General features: G+C 42.7%; 1 protein-coding gene and 1 non-coding gene across 3 annotated transcripts; both read right to left on the reverse strand.

Moving 5' to 3' along the window:
* Nucleotides 1-1,402: 1,402 nt before the first annotated feature.
* Nucleotides 1,403-17,658, reverse strand: LOC124038047 (nuclear autoantigenic sperm protein (histone-binding)). Of its 2 annotated transcripts, none has more exons than XM_046353434.1 (14): nucleotides 17,460-17,658; nucleotides 16,083-16,127; nucleotides 15,802-15,915; nucleotides 9,749-9,829; nucleotides 9,304-9,422; nucleotides 8,234-8,274; nucleotides 7,065-7,132; nucleotides 6,888-6,961; nucleotides 6,508-6,696; nucleotides 5,879-6,048; nucleotides 3,405-3,509; nucleotides 3,190-3,267; nucleotides 2,406-2,534; nucleotides 1,403-1,587 (listed from the first exon to the last, which is right to left on the reverse strand). In XM_046353434.1, the coding sequence occupies exons 1-14, from the start codon at nucleotides 17,516-17,518 to the stop codon at nucleotides 1,546-1,548; spliced, it is 1,314 nt and encodes a 437-aa protein (XP_046209390.1). In that variant the 5' UTR covers nucleotides 17,519-17,658; the 3' UTR covers nucleotides 1,403-1,545. The 2 variants fall into 2 exon arrangements, with proteins under 2 accessions (XP_046209390.1, XP_046209391.1); XM_046353435.1 differs by lacking the exon at nucleotides 17,460-17,658 and adding an exon at nucleotides 16,806-16,828.
* On the reverse strand, nucleotides 6,151-6,283 carry LOC124038828. Its single transcript, XR_006839431.1, has one exon. It is a non-coding gene; the product is annotated as a small nucleolar RNA SNORA16B/SNORA16A family (small nucleolar RNA).
* Nucleotides 17,659-20,288: the final 2,630 nt, after the last annotated feature.

Genomic DNA, 20,288 nt, shown 5'->3' on the forward strand with positions numbered 1-20,288 from the left:
TCCACAATGCACACCAACCAACCTTGCTCGGTTACTGCACTTGGGTTTCAGTGAGATCAGTCCCTTCTTTTTGGAGGACAAGGAGGTAGAAGGGTTGGGTGTCCCCTCGGAGAAGGAAGCCTTTGATTGCTCACCTTTCCAGTCTTTTTGGCTGTAGCCAAAGGTGTTTCTCTTGGTTGTCCTTCTGGAAGGTTCTCCCATCTCCACAGAGGAACTCTAGAGCCATGTCAGAGTGACCATCGGGTTCTTGGTCACCTCCCTGACCAAGGCCCTTCTCCCCAGATTGCTAAGTTTGGCAAGGTGAACAGGTCTTGGAAAGTTTTAGTTGTGCCAAACTTCTTCCATTTAAGTGTTTTTGGGGACCTTCGATGCTGCAGACATTTGTTCTCCAGATCGGTGCCTTGACACAATCCTGTCTCAGAGGGCTACGGACAATTACTTCACCTCATGGCTTGGTTTGTGCTCTGACGTGCAGTCAACTGTGTGACCTTATATAGACAGGTGTGCCTTTCCAAAAGCATGTCCAATCAATAGAATTTACTACAGGTGGACTCCAGTCAAGCTTTAGAAACATCAAGGATTATCAATGGAAACAATGCACCTGATCTCAATTTTGAGTCTCATAGCAAGAGGGTCTAAATACTTATGTAAATAAGGTTTGTATTTGCAAACATTTCTAAAAACCTGTCTACTAGTAAGACAGTAGATCTGTCTTATCAGGCAGGCAGTGACTCATCCCTCCCTGTTGCGGGGACTCAGTATTCCACTGCTGCACTTCCACAGCAAGCTACTCCATCACTTATGGAGACTTCCTTTTCAGCAATGTGCCAGTACCTACTTAGAATCGCACTTGGTTGACTGTTTCATACAGAGCTCCTTTCTCCCCTCAGATTTATTTTGGTGGACTCACCTGGCAAGGACATGGTTCTGATTCTGTGCATCTACCACTAGCCAGCAGAGAGCAGTGTTTCCTGGAGTGGGATGGTCAAACAGAGGCTCCTAGGTCCAGGTCAGGGCACACCTAGTCAGTTGTACAACTGAATGCCTCTTGCATTTAACCCAAGGAACCTGGCCAAGAGGGGGGAGCTCCTAACAGTCTGGGGGGGGGGGGGGGGTCCAGTGTCCCCATGCCATGGCTCTCACTACTCCGGTAAACCTCACATATTGCCCCAGTTAAATATTGTCTTTAAGGTGGGCAACCATTCCATGGATAACATTCTCATATTTGGGTGTCTGCATCAGCTTGTTAGCCTGAGGACTGCCCGAGGAATCCCTTTGAGCCCTACAGTGATGCCGTGGCCAAACAGCACAGCTAATGGAGATGAGACAAAAGATGCCTCATCTCCATTAGCTGTGGCAAAAGTGGAATTAATTCCAAAGACAAGTGATTCACATTTCCAAATACTCTAATGAACTTTTATTACAACAAGTATACAAAAACTAGACAAACAAATGTGAAAAATTGTCATATTTACAGAAACAAAAGTGTAAATGGGCGTAAGGGGCAGGCCTTTCTCTGCTGGCTGGAAGATCAGGGAGAGGAAGTTACTTCACACCGAGGATTCCAGAGGCGGACAGCTTGCCGGGCTATACAAATAAATAACAAGGGGAAGTGTCATCCAATCTGACAGCAGAAGTAGATTAGAATGTTAAATGCCTGGACTCTGCTTTAATCCACATATACAAACCTGCCATTCTTATCAGGGGTCCATTAACACTGTAGAGATTAATCAGTTTGAGAACTTAAACCCCCTGTATGAGTCTTGCTCAAATATGTAATATGTCATAGCGCTCCAGTCTGTTATGTCATAGCGCTCCAGTCTGTTATGTCATAGCGCTCCAGTCTGTTATGTCATAGCGCTCCAGTCTGTTATGTCATAGCGCTCCAGTCTGTTATGTCATAGCGCTCCAGTCTGTTATGTCATAGCGCTCCAGTCTGTTATGTCATAGCGCTCCAGTCTGTTATGTCATAGCACTCCAGTCTGTTATGTCATAGCACTCCAGTCTGTTATGTCATAGCACTCCAGTCTGTTATGTCATAGCACTCCAGTCTGTTATGTCATAGCACTCCAGTCTGTTATGTCATAGCACTCCAGTCTGTTATGTCATAGCACTCCAGTCTGTTATGTCATAGCACTCCAGTCTGTTATGTCATAGCACTCCAGTCTGTTATGTCATAGCACTCCAGTCTGTTATGTCATAGCACTCCAGTCTGTTATGTCATAGCACTCCAGTCTGTTATGTCATAGCACTCCAGTCTGTTATGTCATAGCACTCCAGTCTGTTCAAATGTTTAAAAAGGACAATTCAAGGTGGGGGTCCCCCTTTCACATGATGCCACCAATACAAACTTCCTCTGCTGCACCGAACACTTCTGAGAATGAGTTATAAACCTATCAACTCGCCTCCTGTGCCCCTTTCTCCTGGACTCCATTACTGCCAGAGCCGGAATCGCCGCTGCCATTAACTGTAGTTTCCTGCTTGGTCTTTTTAGCATCAGTGTCCTTTACGGGGCTCTTCTCAGTCGTTTTCCTCTGTTCAGGAATACAAACCAAAGTCACTTCTCAACATGACCTCCCTCACAATGTACTCTAACATTACCCACACAATCACAAAAGCCACCGCTACACAATTACAACTATACACACACAGCCATCAGAATTCAAGCCCGATCAAAACATGTACTAAACATGCATAACGCTCAACCACAAAAGGAGAGATTGGAATGGAAAGCAAAGTAGTTACGACACCATTAAAAAGAGAAGTCACCCTTGCAACTGAGAGCAAGCAAGAAATTCATGCAACATGAGCATGCTAGGAATGGGGGGGGGGGGCATGAACCGATTTGACAAAATGAGGGGTACAGCATGATGTATAGACCAGGGTATGAGCAGCCTCTCCACCTGTTAGGCTGGGATTGGGTGTAGTAGGGTATGAGCAGCCTCCCCACCTGTTAGGCTGGGATTGGGTGTAGTAGGGTATGAGCAGCCTCCCCACCTGTTAGGCTGGGATTGGGTGTAGCAGGGTATGAGCAGCCTCCCCACCTGTTAGGCTGGGATTGGGTGTAGTAGGGTATGAGCAGCCTCCCCACCCGTTAGGCTGGGATTGGGTGTAGCAGGGTATGAGCAGCCTCCCCACCTGTTAGGCTGGGATGTAGTAGCACGCAGCGGTGGTGGGGAGGGATCTCACCTTTTTCCTGACCAGGTGGGAAATGTCTGATGCAGATTTGGAGGGTGATGCGCCATCGGCTGCCGATCTGACAGAAATCTAAAACGCAGGACAAGGGAATTGGTCATGAGAGCTGCTGCGTACTGAAGTTAATGACATCCAAGTCATTTGTTTGAATTAGCACGAGGTTTCATTCCAGGTGCAATAAAATAAAAAAATGTACAGACTGTAGTTACCTGACTGGTTCCAAATGCTGATGAACAGGAAGATGAAGGTCCACCATTATCTGCAAACGCTGATGAGGAAGAGGACGGGAATGCTGACAAAGTAGAAGCTCCAGCCTGGAAGAGATCAGACATGATCAGTAGAAGAAAAGACAGTACATCCACAGATCAATGGCATAAACAAGCTGGCCAAATTGTCATGTCAACTTCTCATTAGCAATTGAGAAGTGGACTGAACTCGTTCCTTGCTTGGTGAGAAACATTTAGTAGACCTGCTATACTAAGTCATTCATTAGAACACGTATCACGTGTGCTGGTCAAATTGGACCGATTTACAATGACTTTGTCCACACAGGGGCATATGAACACACAAAATACATGATGATTTTCATTACATTTTGGGTGTTTTATTTAACTTTTGTACACCTGTGGTGTTCCCGGTCATTAGAAAAGAATGGGTGAGACTACAATTATTGTATAACATTGGGTTCAGGCACATTCCCATTCATCAGATGGACACACTTCCCCTTTCAGACCCCTACATGCAATGTGTGTTTGAGCACACACACAGCACTCCCCCTACTTGGTTTCCATGGCAACCACCATGGGAACCTATTCTATTGGGGATCTTTCCCACACGGGAACAACATTATATAGAACTTCTCACAGCTCTGGTATATAAAGATTGAGGCCTTGTTCACAATTCATTCTGTGGCAGCACAATGACCAAACAATGTACTGTATGTGAGGCTCTTGATCATGACACGGTTGAGGCGAGAGTCCTTGTCAAACTTTGACACAAAGTAGCTTGTGATAAATATCAAAAGGTTCATCTGAGTATTTGTTACAGTGAAAATAATCCATACACTGCATTTTTATTATCATCTCAAAAACAATTTGTGAGCTCAGGTCAATGAGGCCTACAGGCCATAAATAGTAAATAGAAGTTCAAAACTCAACTTAATAAAAAAAGATCTAACACAACATCAGGTGATAACATGTATTATAGATTTAGAATCAGCTATAATGGGGTGGTCATTTTGGACCGAGAACACAGAATTCATTCATTTATGGCTGGGGGCAGTATTGAGTAGCTTAGATGAATAAGGTGCCCAGAGACAACTGCCTGCTACTCAGTCCCAGAAGCAAAGATATGCATATTATTAGTATATTTGGATAGAAAACACTCTGAAGTTTCTAAAACTGTTTGAATGATGTCTGAGTATAACAGAACTCATATGGCAGGCAAAAACCTGAGAAAAAAAATCCAACCAGGGGTTTGTAGTTTTCCAAGTCATTCCCTATCGAATACAGTGTCTTATGGGTTCAAATTGCACTTCCTAAGGCTTCCACTAGATGTCAACAGCCTTTAGAACCTTGTTTGAGGCTTCTACTGAAGGGGGAGAGAATGAGAGCCGTTTCAACCAGGGGTCTGGCACGACACGCCCATGAGAGTTAGCTGCATTCCATTGCATTTCTAAAGACAAAGGAATTATCTGGTTGAAACACTACTGAAGATATGTTAAAAACATCCTAAAGATTTGATTCTATACATCGTTTGACATGTTTCTACGAACTGTAATGGAACTTTTTGACCTTGTCTGGACCTAGTACTCCCGCCTCATGAATTTGGATTTGTGAACTGAACACGAACAAAAAGGGAGGTATTTGGACAAAACAAACATTTGTCGAACTGAGATTCCTGGGAGTGCATTCTGATGAAGATCAAAGGTAAGTGAATATTTATAATGCTATTTCTGACTTCTGTTGACGCCACAACATGGCTTGTTTTTGTGTCTGAGCGCTGTACTCACGATCATTGCATGGTGTGCTTTTTTAGAAGTTTTGGAAATCTGACACAGCGGTTGCATTAAGGAGAAGAGGATCTATATAATGCCATGCATAACAGTTGTATCTTTCATCAATGTTTATTATGAGTATTTCTGTAAATTGAAGTGGCTCTTTGCAAAATCACCAGATGTTTTGGAAGAAAAACATTACTGAACATAACACGCCAATGTAAAGAGATTTTTGGATATAAATATGAACTTTATCGAACAAAACATACATGTATTGTGTAACATGAAGTCCTATGAGTGTCATCTGATGAAGACCAAAGGTTTGATTCATTTTCTCTTTGGCTGGACAAATTGCGGTGTTTCTGTGACTAGGTGCTGACCTAACAATCGTTCGGTGTGCTTTCGTCGTAAAGTCTTTTGGAAAAATCGGACACTAAGCTTCTTTAAAATACTTGTACGTTTGAGGAATATTAATTATGAGATTTGTTTTAATTTGGCACCCTGCACTTTCACTGGCTGTTGTCATACAGACCCCGTTAGGGGGATTTGAGACGTAAGAAGTTAACATGAAACTAACACAACAGGAGGGTTAAAAGGAGCATTTACTGGACAAGTTCCTGCCAGTTTCAGTCTGTTTGGTGACTAATAAACAACCCTGAGACGAGCCAGTATCCCACAGGGACTCACCAATGTCTGCTGTATGGCCACAGAGGCTGATCCTGCCATACTCTGGCTCTCCTTGGCATCCTCTACCTTCTCAGCGACTTCAGGCAGCAGCTGCTTCAGGTCCTCCAGCTCTATCTTCTCTTTGGCTCCGTCTTCACCTTCCGCCTTGTCTATCACCTCCTGGAGCATGGCTAGAAACCAGAAACAAGGTTTGTAAGTGACAGGTCAGAGGTTGACAAGTCATACCTAGTGCAGTAGTGACTGCAGGTAGCTTCGAATCAAGTGCAAAAAGTTGATGTTCTTTCCCAAACTGTTGCTGCTAAGCTACAAGAGATCTAAACAGCGGTCGTCGGTAAAAGACGCTTTTAGCTCCTTTGTTAACCGACGCTGCTGAGAGTATGCAAATCGGCTTCGATGAGGGCCAGTCAGTTCCTTAAAACTTAGGGAAAATCTCAATTGCATACTCGTCACGGTCTCTCGCTCTCCTCCTTAAAACCCATTGGAGAAGGTCAGAGAGGAGTCCTCTAGACCCCACTCCCGCCATCCATCCTGCCAAATTGGTAACATGGCACTAGCGACGGCTAGGTTGGAGGTTCATATACTAAAATGCATAGATACGTGGCATGTATCATTTTATTTATCCACCTTACCCAGGCGGCTCTCAATGACTTTGACTGAGCTGCTGTAGTGCTGGATGGCCTGGCTGTATTGGCCTGTGATGCAGTAGGTCATGCCCAGTTGGTAGTGGGTCTCGGCCACCAGGCGGCTGTGGGGGGGCAAGTGCTTCAGCTGCAAGGACAGGCAGTCCTGGAAGTCCTCCACAGCTGCAGAGTAGTTACCTAGAAGAGGGAAGGCACGTGAATATGAAACAAACATCTGTAGTGTGTGGTGGAAGGGTCTAACACCTGAGGGAAGGGCAAGGTGATCAGAAATGAGATGTATAAAGTCAACATTAACCCTGTGCGTTTTCAGCCGTAGCAAAACATTTTGCATTGAACAAAAAATAAAAAACAGCAAATGGAGATCATACCAGATTCTGCTCCAACTTCTCCCAGCTTCAGATAGGCCTGGGCAGCCATCAACTGGTCCTCCTTGTTCTCCTTTCTGTTTGTATAAGGAGAGAGGGAAACAGGTGAAAAGGTCGTCCATTGGAATAATGTATACCCAAAACAAAGTTTCATGGTAGCTTTCTACAGGGAGCGTTTACCTTTTGTAGATGACCTTAGCGACCTCCAGCATTTCCCAAGCCAGCTGCAGGTTACCCACTTCCTCCTCCTACAAGAGATGGGAAGAAGCAAACAAAAAGGTTAGATGATGTTCGTGAAATATTTTCATACAAAATAAGTACATTGTGACATTGTTTAACTTCACTAGGGTAGGGGCAGCATTCGGAATTTTGGATGAAAAGTGCACCTAAAGTAAACTGCCTGCTACTCAGGCCAGGAAGCTAGGATATGCATATAATTAGTAGATTTGTATAGAAAAAAAAAACACTTAAGTTCTCAAAATGTCAAAATAATGTCTGTGTATAACAGAACTGATATGGCAGGCGAAAACCTGAGTAAAATCCATCCAGGAAGTACTATTATTTTGAAAGGCTGTTTTTCCATTGAAAGCCTATCCACCATACAGACTTAAGACCCAGTTTACGATCTCCATTGCTTCCTCTACATGTGGCCAGTCTTTAGGCATCGTTTCGGGCTTTTACTCTGAAAAATGAGGGCGATACAGCACTTTCAATGAGAGGACAGTGGAAATTTCCAGACATGAGTCCAGCGCACGATCGGGAGCGCGCCTTTCTTGTTTCTCCTTTTCTATTGACGAAGCTGTCGTCCAGTTGAAATATTATTGATTATTTATGACAAAACATCATTTGACATGTTTACGAACTTTCATGGTACTTTTTTTTATTTTTCGTCTGTCTGTGACTGCGCTTTGTTCCAAAGGATTGCTGAACAAAATTGAGGTTTTTGGACATAAACAGGGACATTATCGAACACAACAAACATCTATTGCGTCACATGGAGTCTTCGGAGTGCCACCATATGAAGAGCAAAGATAAGTGATACATTTTATCGCTATTTTGGACTTTTGTTACTCCTCTTCTTGGCTGCTAACTGTTTGTAATGATTTGTCTGCTGGACGCTGTTCTCAGATAATCGTATGTTTTGCTTTCGCCATAAAGCCTTTTTGAAATCTGACAGTGGTTGGATTAACAAGACGTTTATCTTTAAACCCATGTATAACACATAAGTTTCATGAATTTTTATGAGTATTTCTGTTTTTGGTGCTCTGCAATTTCACTGGATGTTGGCCAGGTGGGATGCTAGCCAACCCCCTGGCCTCACCCCCTAGTGAGGTTAAAGGATAACTTACTTTGTCTTCACCAGTGCCTTCCCCTTCATCGTCGTCATCATCTAAGAGTGGAGGCCAAGAGAATACAGTAAGCCTAAACTGCAGCAGTCCTTCACTTCAGGAAAACCAAAGACAACTGTACAAAACCAGAGTTTGATAGTTCACTAGGAAAGACAAGTGGAAGAGCTTGTGATTCCAGTAATAATGTGACAGCGGCCGTCCCCAACAGTGCAACTTAAACAAGAGAAGTGAGACTTGAGTTACAATCCCTTTACAGCCCTACTGCAGGTTCAACAACTATTTGTTTAACAGCCATTCTTATAGTCTTTTAGTCCCAATCCACTTTGTGCACCCAAACAGATTCCTTACACAGGACATAAGTTTAACTTCACCCTCTTCCTCCATCTTCTCCTCTCCATCCCGCTCTTCAGAAGCCTTCACACGCCAATCTTACTCAGAGCTTCCTCTTGCCCAGCCTCATTTTTTCTAGCTTCATCTTCAGGAGCAAAAAGAGTCTCCTCCACCCCATCCACAAGAGGCTTAGACTTCTCATCACTCCCGTTCTTGGCAGGAGGCTTGGCAGCGTCCTCTTCCTTTTCCATGGTTTCTTTCTTCCCCTCTGCCACTGCCTCAGATTCACTTTTCCCTTCTGCCTTTGGCTCAGTTTTGCCAACCTCCCCATCAGTTCTCTCCGCCATCACATCATAAACCTGCACTCGAAGCTCATCCCTTGTTTTGTCTACACCAGAGATACATGGGGCATGAAAACTTATGTTAAATCATTCTCCCCCAAAAAGAGTGCATGTCAAAATAAATTCTCAATCTGTGACCATCGCATGAACTAGCCTTTTTCCCCCCCTCACTTAACAGAGCTGACTGGGTCATTCCCTATTCCCATGTCAGATAAGCCCATTGACAGGGGGCATGTAAATACTTGATATCATGTTGAAGACACCTACTAATGCCAATGAAAAAAAATTAACAATTGTTAGTTTTTGCTCCAGCACAAGTCAATTGTCCTAGCTAGCTAGGAGTTCAGTGACAAGCAGCCATAAACAGTGATGGTCAGGTTAAGATGGGCTACTCCTCACCTTCCAAGTTGTCAGCACTCTCAATCTTTGAGTTGTCCAGCTTCTCTCCCTCTCCTTCCTCCTCAGAGGACTCCTCAGGGACTCCCTCAAGAGCATTACCTAGGACAGTGTTCTCCACCCTGAAACACCACACAGCCATTTAATTCAAATATTCATAACTCAGAGCACGGTGCTGGCAACAGCAGGCTTGTGGGTTTGAATCCCACATGGGCCACAGTTGTTTTAATAACTGACTTGCCTAGTTAAATAAAAAGGTTAAGAACAAATTATTATTTACAATGACGGCCTACACCAGCCAAACCCGGACATACCCCATGTATAGTGAATACACAAGTCACTCATTCTCAACCGTTCTTCCAGTCACTTTGGATAAAGTCTGCTAAAATGTAACTAGAAAATGTGTCAAAAAAGACCCATACAGTAACCGTATCATTCTCCCACTTACCTGGCAAGCTCCAGTAGAGACTTCCCACACAGAAAGAAGGCCTCTCCACACTCATCTGCGGTGTCCCCATACCTCGCAGCCCTGAAGGACAAGAGCTGTCAGATTAGCAGTACTGGTTGAGGTCAGGTAAAGAATAAATTAAATGCCCCTTGAAATATCAGAAATCCACAATCAACACATGACCCTCAGAGCATTACAAATACAGTCAATCCAAGCACGGACTTCACCAGGACCTGGCTTTCGAGGGCTTTAGCACCAAATCATTTTGTGTCAGGCCCAAATCTTTGGCACTGCTGCAATGGTGTAAATAAATTGTAGTCAACTGAATGTGCCACTTCATTCATAGAGATGTGGTTATGTTAAACTCTAAGTTATTCAACAGTTATAATCAGTGTTGTAGTGCTGCCGGTGCTCCGCCACGTCTCAGGATGGAGCAGTGTCTCACAAGATCACTTCATGATGAATTAGTATCCTACATAACAAACCGAATATAACAGCGTGATCGTGTCAGGCTACTGTTATACCAGAAACACCATGTAATTTATTATGACAATTTAGGATGATTGTGCTGAAATATTGCATCCCCCCCCCCCCATCATGATGTGGCTGTGATTAACTCCCATCTGCTGTAAAAAGTGGATTAGCTCAGCTGGTTAGCCATCCTTACATCATTCAAGAAGGTCGAAACACATATTCCCATTGTTGGGAGTCGGGGTAAACTTTGACCATTGAGAGATCAAAGACATGACAGATCAGACGCATAGTGTATAAGAAGTGAAAAAGACTGGGTTTTACGTCAGAAGGTAATGGGTCTCTGTAGAAAGACAGATGGCTTTGGAATGTGTTGGGTGGACAGGAGGTGGTCACAGGATTGCTTTAGGGGAAATGGATGGACATCTGTGGATTAGGCGAAGGAGGGGGATGAGGTGTAATATATATATACGATGGTGAGAACATGTCTGCCTAAATTACAGCTGTAAAGACCCTTTGGGAAGAATTAAACTTGTTTAAGGGTCCGTGAGTAATTTACTCTGAAAATGTAGAACCTAACGCCATGAAACTGATTGTGATCAAATAGTTGGCATGCATGCAGCATGGGCATTTCATCTGTACAACATGAATAGTTATCAACTGACAGTGAAGGCCCGATTTATAATAAGGTAGGCCTAATTGTGTTTTAGTCACAGTATGTGTAGGCAATCATGCATGATGCATTGGATGATGCATTGTATGTAGCCTAAAATTCTAAAATTATTTTTTTATAGAAGTTTCATTCAGAATGATTGCTTAATAATAATGCTCTGGCAGGCTAAAAGAATACCACTGGTTCTAATAAATGTAACGCAACTGCCACGTGTGGTCAACTGATAATTCCAGCACCACTTTGATGGGAAAGAGGCATTGCGCTGCTCTGAGACCAGCATCAATGTCAGATGTTTTACACCACTGAATCTGTCAATATTTGGTTATAATTAGGCTGGAAAACATTAGATAAATTGAAGGTGAGCGCTCATGATCATTATTCTGATGATTATACCCCTCAGCCTCCAGTATTTATGCTGCAGTGGTTTATGTGTCGGGGGGCTAGGGTCAGTCTGTTATATCTGGAGTATTTCTCTCTTTATCTCTCGGAGGACCTGAGCCCCAGTCCACGCTGCCTCCTTGCTGTCCCCAGTCCACGCTGCCTCCTTGCTGTCCCCAGTCCACGCTGCCTCCTTGCTGTCCCCAGTCCACGCTGCCTCCTTGCTGTCCCCAGTCCACGCTGCCTCCTTGCTGTCCCCAGTCCACGCTGCCTCCTTGCTGTCCCCAGTCCACGCTGCCTCCTTGCTGTCCCCAGTCCACGCTGCCTCCTTGCTGTCCCCAGTCCACGTCCCCAGTGCCTCCTTGCTGTCCCCAGTCCACGCTGCCTCCTTGCTGTCCCCAGTCCACGCTGCCTCCTTGCTGTCCCCAGTCCACGCTGCCTCCTTGCTGTCCCCAGTCCACGCTGCCTCCTTGCTGTCCCCAGTCCACGCTGCCTCCTTGCTGTCCCCAGTCCACGCTGCCTCCTTGCTGTCCCCAGTCCACGCTGCCTCCTTGCTGTCCCCAGTCCACGCTGCCTCCTTGCTGTCCCCAGTCCACGCTGCCTCCCTGTCCCCAGTCCACGCTGCCTCCTTGCTGTCCCCAGTCCACGCTGCCTCCTTGCTGTCCCCAGTCCACGCTGCCTCCTTGCTGTCCCCAGTGCTGTGCTGTCCCCAGTCCACGCTGCCTCCCTTGCTGTCCCCAGTCCACGCTGCCTCCTTGCTGTCCCCAGTCCACGCTGCCTCCTTGCTGTCCCCAGTCCACGCTGCCTCCTTCTGCCAGTCCAGCCTCCTTGGTCCCCAGTATGGAACACTGACCTGTTCACTGGACGTGCTACCGGTCCCAGACCTGCTATTTTCAACTCTCTAGAGACAGCAGGAGCAGTAGAGATACTCTCAATGATCAGCTATGAAAAGCCAACTAACAGTTACTCCTTAGGTGCTGACCTGTTGCACCCTCGACAACTACTGTGATTATTATTATTTGACCATGCTGGTCATTTATGAACATGTTCTGTTATAGTCGCCACCCGACACAGCCAGAAGAGGACTGGCCACCCCTCATAACCTAGAGAGGAACCAGGCTTCGGCCCTTCTAGGGAGTTTCCTGAACACTGCTTCTATACCCGTCTTGCTTGCTGTTTGGGGTTTTAGGCTGGGTTTCTGTACAGCACTTTGAGATATCAGAATAAATCAATTTGATTATAGCAATGCATATCTTCTCAACACACACACACTAGGCCTACTATTAGAAGTCGATCGATTATGATTTTTCAACGCCGATACAGATTATTGGAGGACCAAAAAAGCCGATACCAATTAATCGGCCAATTTTTAAAATGTGTTTATAATAATGACAAATACAACAATACTGAATGAACACTTATTTTAACTTAATCAAATACATCAATAAAATCAATTTAGCCCAAAGTAAAAAATGAAACATGATCAATTTGGTTTAAATAATGCAAAAACTAAGTGTTTGGAGAAGAAAGTAAAAGTGCAATATGTGCCATGTAAAAAAACTAACGTTTCAGTTCCTTGCTCAGAACATGAGAACATATGAAAGCTGGTGGTTCCTTTTAACATGAGTCTTAAATATTCCTAGGTAAGAAGTTTTAGGTTGTAGTTATTATAGGAATTATAGGACTATTTCCCCTCTATACCATTTGTATTTCATTAACCTTTGACTATTAGATGTTCTTATAGGCACTTTATAGTATTGCCGGTGTAACAGTATAGCTTCCGTCCCTCTCCTTGCCCTTTCCTGGGCTCGAACCAGCAACACATCGACAACAGACACCATCGAAGCAGCAGCGTTACCCATGCAGAGCAAGGGGAACAACTACTAGAAGTCTCAGAGCGAGTGATGTTTGAAACGCTATTAGCGAGCGAGCCTCATCTCGGGAGTTGATAGGCTTGTAGTCATAAACAGCACAATGCTTGACGCACAACAAAGAGCTGCTGGCAAAACGCACTGCTGGTTTGAATTAATGTTTACACGCCTGCTTCTGCGCACCACCTCTCAGTCAGATACTTGTATGCTCAGTCAGATTATATGCAACGCAGGACATGCTAGATAATATCTAGTAATATCAACCATGTGTAGTTTTAACTAGTGATTATGATTGTTTTTTATAAGATCAGTTTAATGCTAGCTAGCAACTTGGCTTACTGCATTCGCGTAACAGGCTGTCCTTGTGGAGTGCAGCGAGGGGCAGGTCGTTATTGCGTTGGACTAGGTAACTGTAAAGTTGCAAGATTGGATCCCACGAGCTGACAAGGTGAAAATCTGTCGTTCTGCCCCTGAACGAGGCAGTTAACCCACCGTTCCTAAGCAGTCATTGAAAATAAGAATGTGTTCTTAACTGGACTTGCCTAATTAAATAAAAGGTGTACAAAAATACAGATTTCCGATTGTTATGAAAACTTGGAAATCGGCCCAAATTAATCAGCCATTCCGATTAAATCGGTCGACCTCCAGTCTTAAAGCCTACCTGATGAGCTTCCCTGAACATTGATACTTTTCAGTCAGCCTACTGATGCAAATAAACATTTGTACATAAGCTCTTCAAGTCATTTGATATGTTTGCATTGTTCAAAAAGACCTACATTGTTTCAATAACAATATAACTGAAACCACGCTTCATTGACTTACTGAATTCATTCTCGTAATTGTAGGCTAGGATACTTGCTGATTATTTTAACAGTAGGCTTACCTACACAACCTCATATGGGGTTACTGACCACAATTGATTGAATTAATAAGTGTTGATTAACTTATTTGGCCTTAATTGAAAACATGGAAGAAAACAATGTTGCAGAAAGGGGTGCTGGAGATAAATTGAAATACATTTGCAAAATTATATAATTAGGCTACACCTGTCCATTAATAAATTAAATCATTGAAAATACTACACCAGCATATGAGACAGAGGATCAATAGCTTATTTTTTTAAATTGCTGTAGATTGTGCTGTCACATCATGAGCACATATGCCTAGTCTACAGCAATTAGGCAGCCTGCATGGGAAATATAAAACAGCTGATTGACAGCCACAACTCAATGAACAGCAGGCAGCGGCTAGAAGCTGTTTGGCAATATTTCAAAACACAATTGAGGGAAAAATCTGTTTGAACAGGTGAGTGCCACTGGAAAGTTGGTGGACTATAATTTCCTCCTCATATTATAGGCCTAACATCAGTGTATCCACTCTTCATTGGTCCATGCTATTGGCTACACTTAAGGCATGGGTAATTTATTGATCTCAGTATGCAAATGTCAGGAGGAGCTTGTCATTTTGATAATTTGCGTGGTATAAAAACAAAACATATTGTAATGTCTGCAGTCATGTAAAATGACAGATTGCAGAAAATTATTTTAGAAAAGGCATTTTCCTCAGACCCACAAACCCCTGGTCTTCAGGACTGAGTTGACTGAGTAGCTACCCTCTCCACAGTAGTGGAGAGGGTAGCTAGTTTTAAGTTCCTCGGCATACACACAGACAAACTGAATTGGTCCACTCACACTGACAGCGTCGTGAAGAAGGCGCAGCAGCGCCTATTCAACCTCAGGAGGCCGAAGAAATTCGGCTTGTCACCAAAAGCACTCAAACTTCTACAGATGCACAATCGAGAGCATCCTGGCGGGCTGTATCGCCGCCTGGTACGGCAACTGCTCCGCCCTCAACCGTAAGGCTCTCCAGAGGGTAGTGAGGTCTGCACAACGCATCACCGGGGGCAAACTACCTGCCCTCCAGGACACCTACACCACCCGATGTTACAGGAAGGCCATAAAGTTCATCAAGGACATCAACCACCCGAACCACTGCCTGTTCACCCCGCTATCATCCAGAAGGCGAGGTCAGTACAGGTGCATCAAAGCTGGGACCGAGAGACTGAAAAACAGCTTCTATCTCACGGCCATCAGACTGTTAAACAGCCACCACTAACATTGAGTGGCTGCTGCCAACACACTGTCATTGACACTGACCCAACTCCAGCCATTTTAATAATGGGAATTGATGGGAAATGATGTAAATATATCACTAGCCACTTTAAACAATGCTACCTTATATAATGTTACTTACTCTACATTATTCATCTCATATGCATATGTATATACTGTACTCTACATCATCAACTGCATCCTTATGTAATACATGTATCACACTCATCTCATATGTATATACTGTACTCGATACCATCTACTGTATGCTGCTCTGTACCATCACTCATTCATATATCCTTATGTACATATTCCTTATCCCCTTACACTGTGTATAAGACAGTAGTTTTCGAATTGTTAGTTAAGATTACTTGTTGGTTATCACTGCATTGTCGGAACTAGAAGCACAAGCATTTCGCTACACTCGCATTAACATCTGCTAACCATGTGTATGTGACAAATAAAATCTGATTTGATTTGACTGAGTTCCGAATGTTATGAAAATCAGGTGAATGCCCTGGATCCAAGCCATTTGTTCTCAGTACTCACAGCATGCCACAAGCCTCCTGGAACACATGGACTGCAGAAACGACATCTCCCATCACCAGGTGCCTGTTCCCTGCGCCGATCAGCTTCTTTGCCTCCGCCATCACGTCGACAGAGCTGTGGTACAGACAAGACAGCCACAATACATATTTTGTACTTCACTCAAACAAACCTATCGCATGATAAATCAGTATGGAGTTGAGACTAAAAAAGGTACAAGAGGAACCTTATCATAAAAGCTGTATAAATTCAAACCAGCAAAATCAAAAAGGACAGTTCCTCACCTGTCTGCTGCCATAGTATTTGATGACCCAGGCTTTTCATCCATGCTGAAACAGTGACACATGCAGTCAATTATAGAATAAAGGCTACAAAATATTGTCTAGTCAAGTACGTTTAGGTACATTTACATTATTGTGAACACTAAATAGTTTTTGCAGAGGTCATGAGGCTAGGGTTAAACCTCCAAGTGCAGGAGGGGTTAAAATGTCCTTCGAGCAACGCAACTTTATTAATTTAGTCAGACACCCCGCCCCCCCGGTAATCTCAGTAAACCAGTGACTATTATTCTATCCTGTTTCGAACGGAAGTGTTGCTTCTAGGAGACAGGAGCCATCCAGGTAACGTTAGTGTTAGAAAAAAAACACGTTTTGCAAGTTGACACTGGCGTCTTGACAATAAACGTTGAATTGAACTGGTGAGCTGGATAGCAAAAAAAAAAAAAAGTGCCGTTCGTTCAGCTATAGAAAGCTTTTGGAAAAATGTTTAGTTAGCATCATAGCTATGTCACGCCAGCAAGCACGTGCATTTGAGTACCAGGAAGTAGGCGAATTGCGTCACGCTTTGCTAGCTCGTTCACTAGCCAATTAGCAACGCAGCCAATTACCTAACAATTTTGGGCTAACTAGTTCTCTTAACAAGCTACCTTGGCGAAGAAAATGAACATTAGCTAGCAAGTGCAACAGATAGTCACGTTCAATTCGAGGTAGCTAGCTAGTAATCGGTACCGTTAGCTAGAGGATAGTGTAACGCAGTTAACGACAGTTAGCTGGCTACGGTTAACCACCCACGAATAGCATCAATTGAGCTAACTAAGGGTGTGTTCGTAAAGTCAATCGGGAGTGCGCTGTGGGCGTTCGTAAAATTCAGAGCATTGTCACGTTGTCAGTTTGTAAAATTCACAGTATTTCGCTATTGGAAGTAGAAATAGACAAATAGACGCTCTCGTTGGCTCACTGACCTTCTTACTCACCCTAGCAGAGCTGGTTCCATGTTATCCCGAGTGTTTGGCGACTAACTGTGTTGCTGGCAGCAATTTAATTAAGCTTTGACGACGGTTACTGACACCGGCTATATTCAACGGGTGTTAAATTCATCAGTTATTCTTCGGTCTGGCACCTAAACTGCTCCGAAATTACAGTATAACTAGAGCAAATTTACGAGTAGCTGGTTGGGTGTTGGAGCGGAACTTATTATTGTTAGCTTGCTATATATTGCATTGTGTATTGAATGGGAACATGAACCAGTTTCGGCTAACTAGCTAGTACACAACGGATTAACGACACTGGTGATTAGCTAGATACTGTAGGTAGTTATCAAAACACAGTGTTAGCTTCTAGCTAACACAGGCACACAAACAAATGTCCTACAAAATGTCTCACCTTCCTGAGCTTGAAGCAACTGCTGTTTCCTCTGTCGTGTTACGTGACTGACTCGGCATACGACCTAGTGTAAACTGTGTAGCTAGCTAAATGAACAGATTTTATAGGAAAATGTCAGTTTTTTTTATTTTATTTCACTGACACTATTCTTTGTTGGCGCGTTTGCTGACATCCGTGTGTGCGCACTTCCGTTGACCTTTGAACTTGATTAAACGCGGGAGAAAATATTAAAGGGAAAGTAACATGATACAATTTTTATTTTCTTTAATTTAAGCAGGCAAGTCAGTTAAGAAAACAAATAATTTCTTATTTACAATGACTTCCTATGAACGATGGGTTAACTGCCTTGTTCAGGGGCATAAAGACATATTTTTACCTTGTAAACTCAGGGATTCGATCAAGCAACCTTCCGGTTTACTGGCCCGACGCTCTAACCAATAGGCTATCTGCGAATGTAACGTTCTTAAATGATCTGAAAGAATGCCGTTCAACTGGTTATAAAAACCAATGAAATCAATCCATTGCATGCAGAGGGCTTTGTTTAAAAAGGGTGCATTTCTTCCCCTGTATGGGACTTTCCCCTGGAGAGGCATGCAAAAGGAAGAGGGGTGGTGTAGGTTATGGGGTCAGACTTTGTAACCGTATTGCTTCCGTCCCTCTCCTCACTTGAACCAGGGACCCTCTAATCAATACAGGAAGTACATGTGGAAACACAAGTATATATGAATAATATACTATGGACAATTGGGCTAGGGGGTACAATATCACATTATACAAGGACCCTAAGGGACATACATACACTTATAATTCTAACAGCTTTTTTTGTTAGTAGAGTATTTAATTGTCTTAAAATATCGTTCAATTTCTTTTTGTTAGTTAAGAACATTTGTTTTTTTGTAAATGTTACATTTGTGAATATGAAATTTGCCCAGAAGAATAATGAAATTAATTACATGAAAATGTTTCATCTTATTTCTATCATAGGTCAAGAATCCAAGCAGTGCATCTCTCCACAATAGTTGAAGATCTTCATAAATGTGTTCAATTATAAATCTACTGATGTCTTGCCACAGTTTTCTTACATGAATACAATGGCAATAAAGATGCAACACTGTTTCTGGGTGGTCATTACAAAAGGAGCAATTTGAGTTAATGTTTACCTTAAACTTCTTCATATAGTGGTTGGCAGGATAATATTTATGAATAATTTTAAAGGAAACTTCCTTCATTTTGTTAACAAGTAGGTATGTGTGAACCAACATCCAAACTTTTTTTCCAACAGATATTATAAATAAATCCATTCCAATAAGGCATGACATAAGATATAGATAGATACAACATCCTGCTGAAACAAGGTTCATATCGCTCTGTTGTTGAATGGACCAAAAGAGAAACAAATATTTCCTACTGATGAGTCAACAGGGTCTACGGAAGGTAGGCTCTGAGGGTCAGGTCTTTCCTACTGATGAGTCAACAGGGTCAATAGAAGGTAGGCTCTGAGGGTCTTGACACGTTCCTGGATAATAAAGCAAAATCTGAGGGAATGGCATCTAAAACAATTGCAAAATCTTTAGGTGTTACAGAGACCTTGTAAAGTGATACAAATTCCTTATAACTGAGTAAAAGACCCTCTGAGTTTACCAGTTGTCTCACCAACAGGATAGTAATTCGGAACCAATATTCTAAAAACAAAGTATTTTTTTTATACAATATATCCCGACTATTCCATATATAATATCTGTGGAGAAAAATTATGCTTATAAATTAAGGACCATGACAAGAAAACCTGCCGATGAAAAGCAGAAAGTTTCACTGGAACTTTGCCAATATTATAATTGCAAAACAACATGAAGTTAAGGTCACCAAAAGTAGAGAAGACATGATGAGGAATACAATTCCACATAGAAGTGGGTCTTCTTAGGAATTGTTTTATCCAATTGATCTTAAAAGTATTATTTAAGGTAGTAAAGTCCAGAAAATTCAGCCCACCATTCTCATAAGTGTTCATTACAACAGTTTTCCTGGTTTCTCCACAGAAAGTTGAAAAGCATCTGGTCTATCTCCTTGCTTATTTTACTGTCAAGATATAAAGATAGAGCACCATATGTTAGTCTAGACATACCTCCAGCCTTGGTTATTAGGACTCTTCCTTTTAAAGATAAGTCCCTCTGTAGCCAATGATTTGGCTTCTTCTGGGTTTTTTTAATAAGAGGATTAAAATTGAGTAAGCCTCTAGACTCCTGATCCTTTGTAGTGGTTATGCCTAAATATGTAAGTTCTTCTTTTACTGGAATATCATAATATGAAGGTGTCACACAATCTTTGACAGCCATGAGTTCACATTTATTAATGTTAAGATATAGACCAGATGCTTTGGAAAAGGATTGTATTACATTGATCGATATGGGAATTTGGTTAGCGTCTTTCAGAAAAAGTGTAGTACTGTCAGCCAGCTGGCTTATAATAATTTCTTTACCAGCTATGGAAATACCTTGTACGGGACTATTATTGAAAGAATTTGTAAGAAGTTGGGTGATTAATAAAAACAGGTATGGAGAGATAGGACAACCTTGCCTAATTCCTCTCTTTAACTCAAATCTAGGTGAGGTGCCATATTTCAATTTGATAGAGCTGTTACCATTGTATAGAGCCTTACAGAAAAAATCCCCAAAGCCAAGTCTCTCAAGGGAGTAGAAGAGGAACTGATGCTCTACTGTGTCAAATGCTTTATAAAAATCTAAAAATAATATGAAGCTAGCCTCGGTTATTAGGTCTGAGTAGTCAAGTACGTCTAATACTAGTCTGACATTGTTAGAAATATGTCTGTTC

This window comes from Oncorhynchus gorbuscha, linkage group LG06, assembly GCF_021184085.1.
Source record: "Oncorhynchus gorbuscha isolate QuinsamMale2020 ecotype Even-year linkage group LG06, OgorEven_v1.0, whole genome shotgun sequence".
NCBI classification, from domain to species: Eukaryota; Metazoa; Chordata; class Actinopteri; order Salmoniformes; family Salmonidae; genus Oncorhynchus; species Oncorhynchus gorbuscha.

What these genes read in the sequence shown, in the direction of transcription:
- LOC124038047 (XM_046353434.1), bottom strand. Translation starts at nt 17,518, where the DNA reads ATGCCGAGTCAGTCACGTAACACGACAGAGGAAACAGCAGTTGCTTCA. An exon ending in CAGGAGGCTTGTGGCATGCT is followed by an intron (nt 9,830 to 15,801) that starts GTGAGTACTGAG and finishes CTTGTCCTTCAG; the next exon opens with GGCTGCGAGGTATGGGGACA. An exon ending in AGAAGTTGGAGCAGAATCTG is followed by an intron (nt 6,697 to 6,887) that starts GTATGATCTCCA and finishes TCCCTCTTCTAG; the next exon opens with GTAACTACTCTGCAGCTGTG.